This window comes from Anser cygnoides, chromosome 1, assembly GCF_040182565.1.
Source record: "Anser cygnoides isolate HZ-2024a breed goose chromosome 1, Taihu_goose_T2T_genome, whole genome shotgun sequence".
NCBI classification, from domain to species: Eukaryota; Metazoa; Chordata; class Aves; order Anseriformes; family Anatidae; genus Anser; species Anser cygnoides.
The window spans coordinates 115283069-115302881 of record NC_089873.1 but is presented as its reverse complement, the minus strand read 5'-3'; the positions used below and the strand labels follow the sequence as shown (position 1 = coordinate 115302881).

At 38.2% G+C, this 19813-nt stretch overlaps 1 protein-coding gene across 2 annotated transcripts in view; it reads right to left on the bottom strand.

The window, feature by feature from the left end:
• DYRK1A (dual specificity tyrosine phosphorylation regulated kinase 1A) overlaps positions 1 to 19813 on the bottom strand; it is a 91485-nt gene that overhangs the window by 5561 nt on the left and 66111 nt on the right. For both annotated transcript variants that reach the window (XM_066978717.1, XM_066978713.1), the window contains exons 4-11: positions 9879 to 9971; positions 8608 to 8796; positions 7732 to 7879; positions 4265 to 4551; positions 1996 to 2142; positions 1462 to 1602; positions 869 to 1175; positions 482 to 606 (exon numbers count right to left, since the gene is read on the bottom strand). In XM_066978717.1, coding sequence (XP_066834818.1) covers positions 482 to 606; positions 869 to 1175; positions 1462 to 1602; positions 1996 to 2142; positions 4265 to 4551; positions 7732 to 7879; positions 8608 to 8796; positions 9879 to 9971 — 1437 coding nt within the window. The remainder of the gene's footprint in view (positions 1 to 481; positions 607 to 868; positions 1176 to 1461; positions 1603 to 1995; positions 2143 to 4264; positions 4552 to 7731; positions 7880 to 8607; positions 8797 to 9878; positions 9972 to 19813) is intronic.

Genomic DNA, 19813 nt, shown 5'->3' with positions numbered 1-19813 from the left:
GGCTGCAGCGTGGAGATCTGCTCCGTGTGGGACCCATGGGCTGCAGGGGGACAGCCTGCTCCACCAGGGGCCTCTCCACAGGCCGCAGGGGAACTGCTGCTGCCTGCCTGGAGCACCTCCTGCCCTCCTGCTGCACTCACCTTGGGGTCTGCAGGGTTGTTTCTACATTTTCTCACCCCTCTCTCCCAGTTGCTGCTGTGCAACTTTCCCCACTCCCTCCCCTTTCTTCAATGTGCTCCCCAAGAGGCCCGCACAGCGTCACTCCCTGGCTGAGCTCTGGCCAGCGGTGGGTCCCTTTTGGAGCTGGCTGGAGCTGGCTCTGATCTGACATGGGGCAGCTGCTGGGCTCTGCTCACAGAGACCACCCCTGCACCTTCCCAGTTCCAAAACCTCGCCATGTAAACCTAATACAACTATTTTTAGGGATTTAATATTCTCAGAAAAAAATGTATAAATCAGACAAAGCTCTACTTGTGCATACCTGTGGGCTGTGTGTTTCACAGTCCATAGCTTGAACAGCAGCAGTGAAGTGTCCACCACTATGTCGATGCTGGTGTGTGGGGTCTGACCGTGCCCTTCCACTGTTGCTTGTCCCAGAAGATCCACCTATAAAATCACAGCAACACGAGATACAAAATTTACAGTAAGCTGTAAAACAATGACAACATAAAGATTTAAATAGCTTCAAGATAAAAAACAGAGGACCTATCACTCACATTTTTGTAAATCTACTTATAACTTTTCATTGGAGCAGTTACTTGTTCCAGCCAATAAACAAATGCCAAACAAAAGTCTGTCATCTGGGACAGACTCTGGGACAGACTCCTTCGACACGATTCAGAAATATAATTTAATAAGAAAACCTCACCTGAGCTTGAAGATGTACTAGAGGTGGTTCCTGAAGACTGTGACTGCTCCATGGCAGGACTCGTAGACACACTGTTGCTTGTGTTGGTACCTTCGTCTGCTGTTTTCTTAAAGAAACTATGCTGTAGGGCATAGTAAGGTTGAATTCGTGTCTTAGGGTCATAATCAAGCATCCTTAAGATGAGGTCTTTGAACTTCAAGTAGTCAGCTACAGTATGACCCGATTCCCCAGCACGACGTCCACCTGGTCCTCCTGTTTCAACTCCTAGTATATTATGAAGCTTACGAGTTCCAGGTGGTTTGTATTCCTGTTGAGAAATTAGAAATTATTGAAATCAAGTTACACACTAAGCCTTGGATGTGCGTAGTTTAAACATGCCATAAAAGTGAAGCAGTCAAACCAAAGTAAGAAACTATTCAACACTATAGAAAGTGTTACTTAATCAACCTGTCTTACAACTCAGAATAATAATAAACAACAATAAAGCTACATTTTTAGTAAGACAATGTAAAACGAAGTAATATCTCACCATTATTTAATTTATTTTTTTTTAAAGGGATAGTCCATATTGTCGTCCTAACTATATAACCTACCCTTTTTCCATCTTTGGTCTTCTTCAAGTTCCACGTGCCATCTGGCAACTTCTCAAAGAACTTCCTTGCTTTTGGTGCTTGGTCAAGGATATGGGCAGGCGGTATCCCCAAAACTTCCACTATTTTATTCATTTGATCCACCTGTTCCGCAGGAAGAATATTTATGAATAACATGGGACAGATAGATGAGTAGTGCAATAGAGTCCAATATTCTATAGTTACGTGGGAAGCATATGTTAACTACCCACACAAGTTAAGTTCTGAATTAATTTCAAGTTTAAGAAAAATTCAATATTAACTAAATAAATTAGTGAACAAGGAGCTGTGGGGAAGATCAGGGGAGAAGTGAACCTAGAAACATAAAATTATTACCAAGCAATTTAGAATTCTAACAAAAGACATTGCTATTACTGATGTTTATGAATTTTAGAATTATTAGACTTCCCTAATTTAACCATTATAACAACAGATGAGTATCATTATCAGAATGAATAAAAAAGATCAAATTACTTGTACTGTATAATAGCTGCATACCTCATTTGCCCCACTAAAAAGAGGCTCTCCAGTGTGCATCTCAACTAAAATACACCCAAGGGACCACATATCAATTGCAAGATCATAAGGCATTCCCAGTAGCACCTCTGGTGATCGATAAAAACGACTCTGGATATATTGGTATATCTGAAATAAAAGCATTTAAAGATAATACACAGCATCCAAAGAGCACTATTATGATTCTGTATTACAAAACATAATTACAATAAAATACACTTTCAGTGTGGGGAAAGCAAAGACAAGGTATTAGTGATACTAAAAGTATGTTACAAATTTATAAAAATATTTAAACGTTAATTATTAAAAAAATACCAACTCTTGCTCACAAAAAAAAAGTGCAAATTCACTCACAATTACAATATTTTACGCTTTACGGTTGATGAGTGTAATCTCATGCAATTACAGATAATTGCACAACAAAATTTTAGTCTGGTAACATTCAAATAAAAACTATTCCAGAAGCCACATCAGAACCACATAACACTTCAGACAAAACCAACAGTAAAAAAAAATCAAAAGCAACAATTATGTTGTCATGAAATGAAATTACCAGGTGATTCCAGCTGGAATCACCCCCAACTATCCAGCTCATTTCACAAGTCAGAAATTTCAGTCTTGATCCTAGATCTGAAGACTGGCTTAAACATGGGCATATACAAAAAAGAAACAAAGCAAAACAAACAAAAAAGAAAGATCTTAAAAACAAAACAAAACAAAAAAACTCAAAAACCCTTAAAAAGAAAACAACCAAAGAAAAATATTCCAAACAGAACTGTACTTTATATTTTAATTAACACAAAATTTTATCCAGCACTTTCCACAAAGGTGCCAATGTTTACTTACTTCTATTTAAGTTAACTTTTCTGTGAAATTGCACAAAGGTTTTTTTTAATTGTGCTTTCTAGCACCTCAAAATTATCTTATTATTGACCTATACAATCTAGATCTCATTTGTCTTCCCTTCATTTTCTTCCTAGGCTCAGATGTCTCTACTTAATAGAGAAATTAATTTTATTAATCCTAAATTTGTGCCTCACCACTTTCTATTCAGTCAATCCATGAGGTTTTTTAATTCTCTTCATAAAGTGATATCATCTTCATTATTTAATTCTCTTCATAAAGTGATATCATCTTCATTACTACTGACATCTGAACTGACATCTTTTTTGCAACTGCTGCAGATTTACAGCAAGTCTGATTTAGCAGGTGTTTTGTTTGTTTGTTTAACATCCAGTTTTCTCATAGCAAAAGGATATCATTCATATATTTATAGATAAAACCACCAAAGGCACACAGCTGACCTGGCAAGGTTCAAAAGCCTCTTTTCAAGGAAGAAAAAAAAAAGTGGAAGTCTAATTTCTGTCTATAGAAGTTTCCTTACCCCTCTAGCTAACAATTTGTATTCAGTGCAAACAACTAAAGCTAAGGTACCCTGAATACAGGTGGTCAATCATTCCACCAAATAGGATTCATTCAACCAGAAAAGTGTCTATTGGTATTAGACTATACAGTGCACAATGAACAGTAAGTACATCCTGATGAACTTTTCAATGAACTGCGAGTGCAAATCAAACATTTGAGGAATATAATTCTTCTTCCTAAAGAAAACAGTCTTTGTCATCCAACCATAATTGTTTACGGTTTTAATAGCTGTTGTATATACTTTAATGTTTCTTAAAGTAAATACAGAGCTAGTTGACTATGCTAGACAGAAACTAACAACTCAGATCAAAAATGCACTCATCTTCAAAGCACATGAACAACAGGATACAAACACAAATATTTTGGACAGTTATTAATTAGGCTAAATCTACCCTAATCTGAAGAAAACAATTTGTCCTGGAAACACTTTGCACGTATGCATCTTTACTCATAGTAGTACCACCAGTGAACTCAATCCAATCTTCCCACAGTTTTACTAAAGTGTTTGTAAAAATGTGGTTAGTTATAAGCAGTATCTTTAAGAGCCAAATACTACACTGTCTCAACTCCCAGATAGTGTCTTATCTCCATGGCACACTAAATAGGTAACATCTTAAAGTGGAAGAAACTAAATGCATCATGAAATAAGAAAATAATAAAGAAGTATTATATTTAAGAGCACTGCACCACTGCAGACCTCTACAATCAAGTGATGATGCAACTTGCGTTAACACTGCATAAAAATATAATCAAAGAGAAAAGAAAGATGGGAAGTTTATCACATGTATCCAATAACAGCATAATTAGAATTTCTACCCATACGCACCCTCTGTCCAAGTTGACATGAACTGCCAAAATCAACAATCTTGATGGCGCTTCGTTTGGGGTTACAGAGCAGGATATTCTCAGGTTTTAGGTCACAGTGAATGATACTAAGTTCAGGAGTCGCCAGAAAAAGCAGTGCAGTGCACATTTGCTGTGCAAATTTTCTTGTCAGATTCAATGAGACACCTCTGAAGTTGGTGTTCCGCAACAGATCATACAGATTGTAGGACAGCATTTCAAAGACTAAGCAGAGATGGTTTCGGAACATGAAGTGGCGCTTCAAATGCACTTTAAAAAAGGGAAGAAAATAATTAATACATATGCTGTGTGGTACATATTACATACAAATTACAATACAATGCTAAACGTTTCAGTCAATATGCAGGAGATTGACCCGTAAGATAATATTGTGGTGTTTTTTTCTAGATCTATTATTATTTACAAAACATTTCTGCTATGCCCAGGGTATGGGTTGTTGGATTTTTTCATATAGCAGGTGTAACTCAGTAAAGCTACATTAACCAAAAAAGTGATTTAAAAAATAGAAGAGAAATTTTTCAAAATGAATATATCACTCCCCCATTAGCAAAGGCAAGAAAAAATAGTGGAAAATAAAAATAACATAGAATTCCAAACAAAATTAAATTCAGATGAAGTGGAGAACTACAGTGATATTCACAACTAATCTCTGTTTTCAATAAACTAGCAACAGCCATATCTAAGTAAAAACATCAGCAAAAAAGACAAGCAGCAGTACAAATTGTGCGCAAAAAAATCTTAATCACGAGACTTTGGACCTTTTCCAGTGAAGAGTTCATTTCTCCACCCTCCTAAAATTAAAATTGTATTTAAGTCCAAGCAGACTGGAAAAAAGTGTACTTACAACAGCATTCTCAACAGTAAAGCAGATATCACACTTTAGATTAAATTATGTATTAGGAATTCCCTTTACATTTACAGAGAAATTATTTGAATGCCAGAGTAATTTAAAACATACCAGTATATTATTGCAATTTATAAATCATGACTTCAATAGACTACTTCAATTAATAAAATCAATCACAATCCCAAAGGCATTATATTCAACCAGACGTAATTTCAAAATTATGAAAGCAACAAACCCAATCCAAATTTAATCAATCTGATTCATGAAATACGTGAAAAAATCATCTGTTTAGAAGCAAGCAGGATTTGCCAGGTTCTTATTCAGGTTGGTCTCCGCAAGCAAAAGAAAATTTAAATAGGAAAAAACCATTGCAATCTTCAGATAAATAGCAATATAACCCCTCTTTGTCACAATAAAATCTTGAACCAATATTAGCACAGTCAGCATTCAGACTTTCAGTCAAGGTAATTACATGGTGTCCCATCGAGTTTTATTTTCCTCATTATTATAAGCCAGTTCTTCACGTGTCCCTTACAACTAACCTGTAATGATACCATTTGCTTCCATCCTGATGCCAACTCCCGCAATACTTCATTGTTTAGACCTTTTGCATTTTCTCCTCTTTAATGTATTTCTAATACCCTACCACCACAAGAGCACCAGCACCTTTTCATGTGCTTGTGGTCTTCCTGCACCATACACCCCTTCCTCCCCACAGCACCTCGCTGAACCTGCCAACTTGGCAAGAAACAACATGTACTCCGACTAATTTTCAACTACCAGCATGCTACCTGACCAGCTCTACCAGTACCACCTGCAGTGCCACACAGCTCAAATAGTCTGGGTAAGAGCTGAACTTGCCAAACCTTTCCTGCAGTGAAGACGTCGCATTTGAACATCTATCCTCAACTCTGCTACCTTGAAGCTTGAATACCTTAATGCATTCCTGTAGTCCTCTAGAAGCTACTAGAGAAGACCTGGCAGAAGTATACACAGTTACACTTTATGTCATTAAAAATCAAGGTATATATCTATATTCTACAGACCAGTCTCCTAACTTAACCACACACATCTTGAAGTCTTCCTTTTATACCACACAGTATATTGTAATACTTGCAATGCTTTCAGCCTTATTCAACCACTCTCAGCACCATGCACCTGCAAGTCTATGCACGGATAAAGAGAAGCACCTATAGATCTCAGTTTTTGCATCACATGCAATACACGGTATTCATTCAAAACATGATCTCTTTGCCTTTTTTTTTTTTTGACCTTTACTAATGCTGCCATGCTTGTTAAATACAGTGATTAAAAAAAAAAAAGTGGAACTACTGAAATATATCTTAATAGATTCAGAAATCAACTTGATACAAGCCTAAAACTATTAAAGTTATTTGTGTCTGCTTAAACAAAAGCAGTAATTCATTTCTCTATTGTTCAAAATTATCAAAACTTTTGTTTTTGCTTAAATACTGCACTTTGTATTAAACCATCTCAAGTCACACAGTTAGACATATGAAGTTTTAGTCAAATCTCATTTTATGTGGTGCTATATACTTTCTAAAAATCTAAATTAAGAGTTTATTCATTTGGTGATAGCTCTAGTGTTTTTATTTGCTCCGTACTAATCTGAAACTGCTCCTGTCTTTAACATTCCTGAAATATCTTTTTTGATATAGTAGGATGCAAAGTTTAGTTTCTGTTTTATATAAACATGTTCCTAATAAAGTTAAAAATGTATTAAAAACTTTTAAACTGTATACATAAAATGTATTATAAGGGTAATACTCCATAAAAAAGTTAAAATATAACTGAATAGTCATCAGATAATTTAACAGCAATGTGTACTAACATTATTTTCAGGGTTTCTTTATAAACTACAGAAAGAAAAATTAGTAATCCAATATATACATGCAAACCTGAAGAGTATAGTTGTTAGTATTTCAGCTCCTGCAAACTAAGATAAAAATGTTTAAAAACAGTTTCATTTCTTAAATTATCTCTCACAGTTTTCCATCTCTTTACAACATGATGTCCTTCCATCACATTTTTGCCCAATGCTCCACTTCAGAGAACAGACAGGATTTAATAAACTTTTTACCTGAGCTGACCAACTTAATTTCATCATGACTAGAAAGTTCAATTAGCATTATAATAATAACCTCAAGGAATAGCATGACAGTCTACAGGAATAGTCAGAATTATAAGCTTTAGAAATATTTTCTGAGATCTAAATAGGCAAGTCTTAACTATTACAAAAGTCTTATCTCAGTTTTGTTACATGAAATTTTGAGCTTTTTAAACAAGCACAATCAAAAAATAATGAACAAGCTAGCCATAAAACTACCTATTTCATATTATCTGTTATCCCAAAACATTTTATATGTTTTTCTTCTATATCTAGTCCTGCTGCAGTGATCTGTTGCTTATGCAAGTTAATTTACACTGAAAACTACTATTAAAAGTTGTATTATTTCATTTGTTAGCACCAAAACCATTAGTTGCAGCACCCTACACTATATATCAAAACCTAAAATATTCATAATTTGATTAAATAAAAATTAAGAAAAATATTTGAATACCTATATAGTACTTCATTTCAGTGTCATGTTTGTTCATAAGCTCAAGCAGTCGCACTTCAATCTGCGCTTGGTTTAGGAAAGCTTTCTTGTTTTTAATTATTTTGATAGCCACCCACTCCTGTTCCACTCGATCATAAGCCTTTACAACCTGAAATAGAAAAATCAAATATGTAAGTCATCTCTCTGCTCAAGTTTTGAAAATTCTGCAAAACCCTTTTTAAACATATCAGAATTTATAGAAAATTTTTACAACTTTTGTTCTTTCCAGTTAAATTTCTTTTCTTGCTTGATACTACAATAAAGCCACAACCGATAACATGGAGTTTACTGAAGTGGTGTTGCAAAATAGAGCAAAGGCTTCACTGAGCTGGACTAAGGCAAGTATTGTACCCAAATGCAAGCAGTAAATCAACAAAAACAATACTGTAAAATGACTTGCAGAACACGAAAAAACCTAACAAATAAAACAAAAGAAAAGCTCCATCCTCCTTCCAGACTTTTTCTTCAAGCCTTGACTACAAATACCAATAGTAAAAACAAACATTACTGTAAAGAATAGGTTATCCCTAGCATTAGACCATTGTTTTAATATAAAAACCCAAAACAAATAGCTAAAAATGTGAAACGATGGCAAAAGGCTGAAGATTTGCTCATTTGCAAAGCACATTACCAATTTAAATATACTGAAGTATATTCAAACATTATATGTGGTAACAAGAAACAGCACAAAATACAAATGCCTTGAGCAGGCACTTCAGCATAGTAGAATTAAGAAAAAAATGAGTTGAATTTCAAAATGAAATAAGAATGGCACTTTAAATGATATGCATATTATCATTCACACAAATTACAGATTGCAGAGCTGATATACATTACCTGTCCAAAGGATCCTTTGCCTATTAAAGAGTCAATTTCATAACGATCCATCCACTTCTCCCCATTTTTTACAATATAGTCATAGTTGTCATCATCATAGCCATCATTGTAAACTTTTCGCTCCTTTTTATGACTGGAATCATCTCCTTGGCCCTGCTGATGCCGCCGCTTTTTTTTTGCATAGTAAACCTAAACATGAAAAGTATATTGCTTACTCAGTTACCTTTGAAAATACAGAGCTATATGAAGCCAGCTATTTCAAAAATGTTAGTGCTTTGTATTATAAGAAACAGTGTGGCCAGCAGGTCTAGGGAAGTGATTGTGCCCCTGTACTCGGCTCTGGTGAGGCCACACCTCGAGTACTGTGTTCAGTTTTGGGCCCCTCGCTACAGGAAGGACATGGACGTGCTCGAGCGAGTCCAGAGAAGGGCGACCAAGCTGGTGAGGGGTCTGGAGAACAAGTCTTACGAGGAGCGGCTGAGGGAGCTGGGCTTGTTCAGCCTGGAGAAGAGGAGGCTCAGGGGCAACCTTATCGCTCTCTACAGGTACCTTAAAGGAGGCTGTAGAGAGGTGGGGGTTGGTCTGTTCTCCCACGTGCCTGGTGACAGGACGAGGGGGAATGGGCTAAAGTTGCGACAGGGGAGGTTTAGGTTGGATGTTAGGAAGTACTTCTTTACCGAAAGGGTTATTAAGCATTGGAACGGGCTGCCCAGGGAGGTGGTGGAGTCACCATCCCTGGAGGTCTTTAAGAGACGTTTAGATGTAGAGCTTAGTGATATGGTTTAGTGGAGGACTTGTTAGTGTTAGGGCAGAGGTTGGACTCGGTGATCTTGGAGGTCTCTTCCAACCTAGACGATTCTGCGATTCTGATTCTGTGATTATGGATGCTTCAAATAACCAAAGAACTTCGAAAATGATATTACTTAAGATGGGGTGGGGTAGGGGGATAGGGGGCACCGAAGGGGGGGGCTGGGGGGGGGGGGGGGGGGGATGGGCTAGATTTTCTCTCTCTTTTACTGTCCTCCACGTAACAGGAACAAACTGGCATACAACAAGTATAAAAATACTTCTGTACTTTGCAGTCATTTTAGCTCTAATAAAATAATGTACGATTTCTTTAGTTTACGATCAAATGAGTTCACTCTGCAAGAAAGAATCCAAAATAATGCCAGCAGAAGATGCAGTACGATTCACAGAAAATATACTTAATAACATATTTCAAACAATAAATTCATATCAGTACACAAAACAAAGATAGCTGGAGCCATTACCTCATTAATATGCTTGTATGTTTTAATCAAATCTACGGAGAGCTTCCTTAAAGGAGCAGTAGCTGGATCACGGAAAGTTTGGGGCATCCGCCTCTGTAATATGACAATATTAGACATTTTAGAAATAAGCATCAACTTTAATTATATTTAATCACTTCACTAAATTGAGATACTCTACACAGAAATGAGGTTTTTCACTGTAACATCTTTTTATTTGAGCTGACAAGGAAAAGAAAAACAAATACAGGAACCAAAGAAAGTAACATTTAGTGCAGTTACTTTTTAATACATTTATTCAACAATAAATAAATAAAACTCAAGATGCCTACCTCTCCTCAGTACACCTAACAGGTTTAATCCCTATAAACAGTCTTCTTTAGTTAAAAATACATCTCATTTGATATCACCGAGTAGTAACATGCTGACATTACTGCTTTACCTCATGACTGATACATGAACTGAAAGTGTATTTAATGTACAGCTGCATTCAAACCACAAATGGAAGTTAACGAGTATGCCTTCTGAAGAACTGTGACAATTTGCCACATTAAAACTACATTAAATTCCAAACCAAGAAACTCAGGTCTAGTATGCTTTGCAGTATCAAGGCAATGATATTGCTTTGACTAGTCTATAAATCCAAAGAAATCCAAAGCACGCTCACCAACACCATACCTGCTTTTAAAGTTTTAAACAACATCCCTGAAAAGATGTGTATGTTGCTCAGTGGTGTTTCCTAACATTGACTACTTTTAAAACAAGAACATCTTCAACAGTAGTATATTTTTGATATTGGTTTCCTAAAGAAATAGGACTTATGTGTGAAACAGTTATTTGTATGCCTCCTTCTTCCTTGCAAACATGTCCCATATAGCTTCTGGATCTACCAAACAATGTCCATACAATGTCCATTCCTCCTTAGGATTTGTTTGAAATCTCGGAAGTTCCTGAAAGATTAAGTTCCAAGTGTCAAGGTGGAGGCAAGGAGCGTCACCAGTGAAGAAAAAGCAGAAAAAAAAAATAAAGAAACCATGCAATATAGCTAAATCTGGCTACCTGTCCAGCATATGCTTACTTAACAGCACAAATGTGCCACTAGACAAACTCTGGCAACTCCTGTCTTGAACAGTGTGTCAGATGGGGAGCTGGGACAGAGGGCAAGGAATTTAGTTAGTGTGACTGGTCCTCTAGCCTGCCTCTCTCCGTTCTTCCTCTTCCCAATGAGAAGAAACCACACAGCAAGTCCCATTACTCAGCTTGTTTCACATGGTTAAACTCCTTTCATACCCTGTGCTAAGAGATCTAGCCACCCCACTCAGCCATCCAGCTCTCACCTCACATCATCTCATCTCACACCAGCAAACATGCTTAGGCTCATAACTCTCTTCACTTCCAAGTGCTTAATCTCATCTGCTGCCTCCCATTACAGCTGAACTGATACTCAGCCTCCTGCAGAGCTGCGGAAAGAGCATAAGCTGTCAACAAAAATAATGAAACTGATTTATATATAAGTATTGCTGAACTAATAAAGGAACTGGAAAAGTACAACTGCTCCTCTGTCTTTTACAGTACTGCTTAAAACTTCTGACTGTGGCTGTGCAAATAGCTTTTTTTTTTTTCCTTTTGCTCAAGAACCAAAAAAAAAATAAAATATGTTGAAGCGACCCAAAAAGGTTTTCACAAACAGATGTAAGAAAGAGTCTGGGTATCTGAACCCAGGTACCCAGACAACCCCACACTAGAAAGCTAAGCTCACATTCTCTTCCTGCGGACAAGCAGACACAGAAATAACCCAAGAAAAACAAAAGAGACAGAGTGCACAAGAGATTGAGAGAGATCATGAATGAGCTTGAGAGCTAAATAGCGCAAAAAAGCCAAGAAGCTGCCAGCAACCTGATTGCATCTGTGCAAGGCTGGGGCTCCCAACAGCTACAGGCTCAGCAGAGCCTGAACTGCAAATCACAGTCCTGACGCACACCACTCAAACTATGTCTACATAACATTTCTGCATCCATGCAAGACTGCTGACTTCCAGGCTTTCTGATTAGAGACTTTCTCAGAGACAATGTAATCCAGTTAAACTTTCCTCAGGGACTTTTAACCCAAGCCACGTACATCCTAGATGTTTGCTCTAATCCATTCACTTTTGGATATGCCCCCTACCATCAATTTCCTTTCAGCAGCTTTAACAAATTAAGCCCTTAATTCATTTTGACTACAAGCCCGTGACCGTTCTGTATACATCAGGAAGGTCTGTTTTAAAATTTTCTAAACAAACTATTTGGCGTTTCCAAAATATTTTTGTTCCTTCCTCTCATCTGTCAAACAGATGTTAATCATGACATGAATCAGACCTAAATGCAATCATTTTTGGTTCTTCTACGGTGCATCGCTAAACACCTCAAGAGCATCTAGTCCTAATCACAACCATCACTGTCACAGGCTTGTGAAATGCAAAAATTTCCCTCAAATTTCTGAATTTGATTTAAAGAAATTATTAGAACATAGTAACATTGGTAGATTTTGCTGGTAAAAGAAACTGGTGCACAAATGCTTGCAAAGCCCACTCTCCCACCTAGGCTGATATGACCACCAAAGTCCTCAGTACTACAGGTTAATGTTTTGAGGAAACAGCCTAAGGACAGAAGAACTCAATAGTTCAGATCAACAATTCAGACATAAGATTGCTCTAACTTAGAAAGGGAATTTGTACAAGAAATGTTCATGTTTATTTTCTAATTTAGAAGTCAGATTTCCTTACTTAGGGGAAAAAAATAATCTAATCTCAATGCTAGGGGGAAAAAATAATAATTTAATGCTGTTCCCTAATCACAAATAATTAAAATTCTGCAGGCTACCTCTAATGTTGTTCATAGCCAGGATCCTGTCTGAAAACTGTTATTTTAATTGTGCATTTAGACAATCATATATTTCTGAGGACTCACTTGACCTGTATGAACTTTTTAACAGATATTAATTTGCTATTCTGGGTTCTTGAGAAAGTCTGGGTGAGAGAGGAGAGAGAGTTGACCTTTTCTTCCTGCCCTTGTTACACTGTAAAATTTTTAACATTCCCTTCTTCTTCCTCCAAGATTCTTCTTGAGATTCTTGCTCCGTTCTTTCCTGGTGATGTAGGATTATGGAACAAAGCGCTCATTATCCATTTTACACAGTAACACTCATAAATTCTTCATCATTGGGGTAATAACAATTTCCCTCTTGGTTTTAAAGAACATTCAATGACAGAAAAAAAATTAAATCCTATTTTGCAAGCTCCAGTCTCTATCTGGTGGCCAGACAGCAACACTGCAACCTCAGATCTTCCTGAAGATCGAACAAAATCAAAAGATATTTAAAGACTAAGAGACAAGAAACTACTTTCATTACAGTTACATATGTCAGTAAATATCCACTGCATTCTGACTGGTCCACACTGATGCCTTCATAGCATTACTACAGCTACCTGGAATGGCAGCATGATGAAAACTAAACTACAAGTAAGGAACTGAAATTTGATTTTTCTTAACTGTTGAGAAGCAACTTGTAACTAGTCTAAATAAGGAAGAATCAAATAAACACACAAAAAAGGCAACTAAGAACCCCATTTACATGTATTCACACCACTTTTGAGATAAATCATGCTTCAAAATAAACTCTGACTTTTAATTCAAGTGTGTTATTTTACCTATAATAGTCTTTGAGGTTTCCTGAATGAAGGAACAGATAACTTGCACTCTCTATGTATAATTTCTCTCTCTCTTTGGGCATATACTTTGTTATCTAAAAACAGATGGCACTGTTTATTGCAAAATGCATTTCATTTTGATTAAGGGGAGTTATCAGCAGATATATATGTGCTCTAATTCAGATATTAAACAACAACAAAAAAAAACTACTTCCAAGTACATAGGGAGGGAGGGAGGGATTCTGGCTGTATACCGTCCAAGTTTCATTTCACAAAAAGAAGAAATAATGAGACTTTATTCTATAAAGATTACAGTTGGAATTCTTGTTAAAAGTTATGACCTACATATTAAAGAACTGAACAGACCAGTCTCATCTCCTATGCCACTTGCTATTTAAAACTCTTCTTGCATCACAACAATATAAGATAGGAAGTCAATGCTAATCCCTTGTCATGGCAGACAGCCACATAATAGATGGTATCTCCAGAGGGTCAACAAAACAGATGTTTAATTAATATAACCACAAGCCACTGTAACATTTCTCCATAACACGTAATATACAGCAAACCAGATTTTTAACAAAATGACTTATGGCAAAAAAAAAAAAAAAAGCATGTGCCAGACAGAGAACCAGAGATATCCAGGACTCTTCAAAGTGACTGTACTCAGAGTCAGAACTATGTGCAGGTAAGGACGGAATTTCCATCACTGACTTGTTCTGTATTTCCCTCCTTTTCTGGCTTCCTTCCCTAAATAAATAAGGTTAATGAGTGAAAGTAATAGCAGCAGACAAGCTGTAAGTTAAATAATTACATAAAAATGGCAAGTAAAAAAGGGTCATCTTCCAAGATTTTATACTGCTTGATTCAGCCCAACCATTTTCAAAAGAATAGAATAGAAGATGGTGGAGAGAATTAGAGAAATGGGGAGTAAACAAACAAACAAACAAAAATGAAATTCTTGTTGCCAGAACATAGAATTACTTCTAAACAAAAATCTGAGATAGAGGGAAAGTAAGGGAAATACTTTTACTGAAATTAAATGCATGCTCACGTTCATTACAGTCTGGTGAAGTCTGGCCATCACTAATAATTACGTCAATGATTAGGTAGCTGAAGTAACTAAGAATTTGCTGCTGCCCGCTTGAACACATTAACTTTCCAATGATCTAGCTGTAATCAGTAAAATCCCTGTCCAACAATCTGGTCAGCAAAATCAAGAATTTTGCAGGTGGTAAGTGATCTTAGATACTTATACAAACAAAAATGTTTAGCTGTCAGACTGACCTTTGAATCCCAGGTGATTTGTGAAAGCTAAACTGCTGGAATTTGTTACCAAATTCTGCCCAGGAATCTCAACTCAACTTCCTTATCAGGTAAATCAATTTTCTACTCTTTTGTACTTAACTGAAAAAAGTTTGGGGCAATCTGAGTATCCATGAAGATAAACACTATCACAGCACAAAATAAACACTTGTTTGAAGTTGTAAAAACTTTTAAGCTCTTATCTGTTATTAACATCAGGCTACGTTGAACTCTCAAGATGCAACCAGTTCATACAGGACAAAGAAATATTACTGCTTGTTTCTGCTAAAGGAGTAAAGGTCCCAGAGATCTCATCTCTTCTATTCACTCCAGGCCACATCCTCTTACTGCTTTCCTGAAGCGGGCTCTGGCACTTATCAGAGAGGTAAGACCACATAGCCAAGGGCAGGACCCCATCCTGCCAGCAGGCCCAGCATGCAGAGAAAACCCTTACCATCCAGCAGTTTTTGGGAAACAAGAGCCTTAAACTTGACCACAGGGTGGGGGGGGAAGAAGAGAGCTGGAAGTATTTAACTGTAATATAAACCTTGTAAATAAATGGAAAAACAAAGCAATCTGGTTGGCCTTGAAGTATATCTTCCTGTTATTTGTTCCTTGCCAATGATGAGATGAGTAAGCTTCAGCCACCATAACCATTAAGCAATAGGTGTAAGAAAAGATAATGTAAATAATATTTTAAGAGTAACATAAAACTAAACATTATTTATATAACTTTAAGATAAATTGTCATTACTGTTTCCTAACCTCTAATCTGCAACTGTAATTGATTCATAAAATACCAGAATATGGTCCACAAGCCATTACAAATCAAAATACAAGGAGGACAGAGTGGGAATAAAAACAATGAATTAAAATTCAAGGACTAGCTTCCTTGTTATCTGGTCATGAATGAAAATCATTGCAAGAACTTGAAGAAGAAAAAAAAATGACTCAGTTGGCAATAAAATGAAAAAGAGAAAAGAGAAAAAAGGAGAAGGGGGGGTGGGGAGGGGAGAAAAAGAAAAAATAAAAGAAAAAAGAAAAGAAAAAAGAAAAAAGAAAAAAAAAGAAAAAAAAAGAATAAAGAAAAAAGAAACATAAGGGAGATCATTGTCCAAGAGACCTGATGAGTTACATCCACAGGTCCTGAGGGAACTGGCAGAAGAAGTTGCTAAGCCACTGTCCGTGATATTTGAAAAGTCGTGGCTGTCCGCTGAAGTTTCTGCTGACTGGAAAAGGGGGAAGATAACCCTCATTTTTAAAAACAGAAAAAAAAAAGATGACCAAGGGAAATACAGGACAGTCAATCTCACCACTGTGCCTGTCAAGATCATGGAGCAGATCCTCCTGGAAAATATGCTAAGGCACAAGGAAAATAAGGAGGTGATTGGAGACAGCCAACAAGGCTTCATTAAGGGCAGATAGTGCCTTACAAATCTGGTGGCCTTCTACAACAGGGTTACAGCAGTGGTGGATAGGGGAAGAGCAACTGATGTCATCTACGTGGACTTGTGCACAGCATTTGACACTGCCCCACTGATCCTTGTCTCTAAATTGGAGAGACACGGATTTGACAGACGGACCACTCAGTGGGTAAGGAATTGTCTGGATGGTTGCACTCAGAGTTGTGGTCAACAGCTCTGTGTCCGGGTGGAGACCAGTGGTGAGTGGTGTTCCTCAGGGGTCAGTGCTGGGACCACTGCTTTTTAACACCTATGTTAGTGTCATGGACAGTGGGATCGAGTGCACCCTCAGCAAGTTTGCTGATGACACCAAGCTGAGAAGTGCGGTCAGCACACTGGAGGGAAGGGATGCCATTCAGAGGGACCTGGGCAGGCCTGAGAGGTGGGTCTGTGTGAACTTCATGAGGTTCAACAAGGCCAAGTGCAAGGTCCTACACCTGGGCCGGAGCACTCCCAAACATGAACACAGCTGAGCAGAGAACGGATCAAGAGCAGTCCTGAGGAGAAGGACCTGTGGATGCTGGTTGACGGGAAGCTCAACATGAGCCGGGCAATGTGGCTTTCTTCAGGGCTGCAAGCACAACCTGGGCTACATCAAAAGCAGTGTGGCCAGCAGGGCGAGGGAGGTGATTCTCTCCCTCTGCTCTGCTCTCCTGAGACCCCACCTGGAGCACTGCATTCAGCTCTGGGGTCCCCAGCACACGAAGGACATGGAAGTATTTGAATGAGTCCAGAGGACAGCCACAAGGAGGCTCGGAGGGCTGAAGCACCTCTCCTATCAAGACAGGCTGAGAGGGCTGGGGTTGGTCAGCCTGGAGAAGAGAAGAGAAGACTTCAGGGAGACCTTAGAGCAGCCTTCCAGGACTGAAAGAGGGCCTATAAGAAACCTGGAGAAGGAGTCTTTATCATCAGGGAGTACAGCCACAGACAAGGCATAATGGATTTAAACTAGAAAAGGGCAGGTTTAAAGTAGATTTAAGGAAGAAACTCTTTACTGTGAGCTGTGGATGCCCCATCCCTGGAAGGGTTCAAGGCCAGGCTGGATGGGGCTTTGGGCAGCCTGGTCTGGTGGGAGGTGTCCCTGCCCATGGCAGGGGGTGGAACCAGGTGGGCTTTAAGGTCCCTTCCAACCCAAACCATTCTGTGATTTTTTAATCTTTGCTATTTATCAAAATGACATTGCTTACAGCAAGTGCTGCTGTTCTAAATGCCAGAAGTTAACAGCTACTTTAAGCAACTGACAAACATTATCCTTATTACCTGGCAGCAGCCTGAAGAAACTTATTTTCTGAGAGAAAATACTATATGCTATTAAATATTTATTATCTATTTTAATATCTATTCATTCTACAAATTTTCAGGATCCAAAAAAACGAGACTTCTTCCTGGGTTGTACTTTCAAGCAAGTCAGGTTTGTCTGGACTGGAAGGGGAAGGAAACACCCTCCTTACGAAGTTTGGCAAATGTAGCGATCGGCTTTTTTGACACTTGCATTCTCAACTCCTTCACTTCAGGATTCTCAAGGATACGCTGGGCTGCTCCGCAAATTATTTAACAGTTTTTTTACTCGGTGAGAATTGAGTTTACTCGAACCACGGAGTATTGAGGAGAGGGGAGGGAGGCTTCCCTCGCAGAAGACACCTGCACCAGCCCCTGCGGCGGTCCCAAGCTGGCAGTGCAGTGCTCGGCTCTGGCCAGCAGATGGTGGCCGGAGCTCGGAAAAGGATTTTGCCGGGCAGCCGGAGACCCCCGCTTCCCTTCCCGGTGTGGCCAGCAAAAGGGCTGGCAACTTGATGTCTATCCAGCGGGCATTGACACCCAAACGGGCTACATTTAGGATGCTGCACCTGGTGGCACCAAAGCGGAGTCAGTCACCTAGGCGGCGGGTGGCCACTGCTGAGTCAGGAAATTCAGAAACTGAAGCTGAGACCTAACTTCTCGTCTAACGGGGTGCAAAACATCACATTAAAAGGATTTACCCTGTAAGAATTATCCTTCCTGGATCTGCTGAAAGTTACCTTTTCCTTTCTGCTGTTTTTTACAGCAATTAGACAAATCAACTAAGCCCTCTACAACAGAAATTCATCCCACTCCTTATTTAACACAGGGTCAATTTTGTTCTTGTATTTGTGCACGTGTAAGTCAAATTCTTTAAATCACATTTGCTGCCCAAATTAAAAACATGATCTCCTTTAACCTTACGTACTTGAAAACTGACGTATACCACCTTATGGTCTGATTTTCTGGGTAGACCTGTGTGAGGCCAGGAGCTGGACTTGATCCTTATGGGTCCCTTCCAACTCGGGATATTCTAGGACTATGAGACTGAGTAGAGTTTGCCATCACTAAAAGGCTAGTCTGGTGTTCCAGGCTTTAGTAACAGACAAGCAGTTGACAACAGAAAGAACTAATGGCTGATGGTGGGATTCCAACAGAGGAACAAAACAACTACACTGAGATGGTTCAAAAAATGATCTCTGCACGAGTTGTTCAGAATTGACATATGCAGGATAGAGAGAAACAAGTTGCAGACCATTCAAGGCAATACCATGAATAAAAAGGTTTTCTGTAGAAGAGCCATCAAGAAAGAATGTGTAAGAGGTATGTATTGTTTAGCCATGAAAACCTAGATGGTATGCAGATTTCATCCTGACTTAAAGACAAGATGATAGCGTTGTCCACGGCAGTGGAGAAATGTAAGCACAAAGCCTTCCACAATGGAGGTTCCCAGCTTTTCTAAGAAGATACAAGAATAAGAGTTAGGTTTTAATCAAGATGAACTAGAACTGACAGCTAGACATCTAACAAAAGAGCTATAAAAGAGAAAGAATGAGAATTTTGCTTGCACAGAGACAAGGTGTAGAGCAGATTATCTGAGTCACCAGAATAAAGTTGTTAGCTGAATTTTGTTTTGCAGATGAGATTAACCAAAAACACATGCAAAGGCAAAGAGACATTGAGACTCCCCTCAACAGGCCCACGGAGAACCTCCGTAACTCTCTATGTGGCATATTGGTAGGAGAATCACAAGAATTTAAAAAAAAAAAAAAAAAAGAAAGAAAAAAGAAAGAGTTGTGAAAAACAAGAAGGCAGAAGACTTCAAGAAGTTGCCCATAATCAAAGTCCATGGAACTAAAAGCTACTTGCAAAGGATTAAAGGAGCTCAATCCACAGCTGCTTAGGCAGAGGACTATGAGGACTTCAATGCAGTTATAGTAAAATAGTAAGACAGAAGCTACAGTACAGAAAAAAAAAAAACCAGGATGGAACTGGAAAAATAAAAATATTGATTCTAACATACTATTTATGTTGCAAAGACAGCTTGATTGTCCTTCCCAGAAGGTGGCCAACTGATCATTTCTTCCCAGAACCATCCACCACCTTTTCCCTAGTATTTACATCCTCCTCTTGGTAGGCTGCATTTTTTGGTCAACAACAATTCTTGGCTACTCTCTGAAAGCTATTCTTCAGCTTTCTATTAT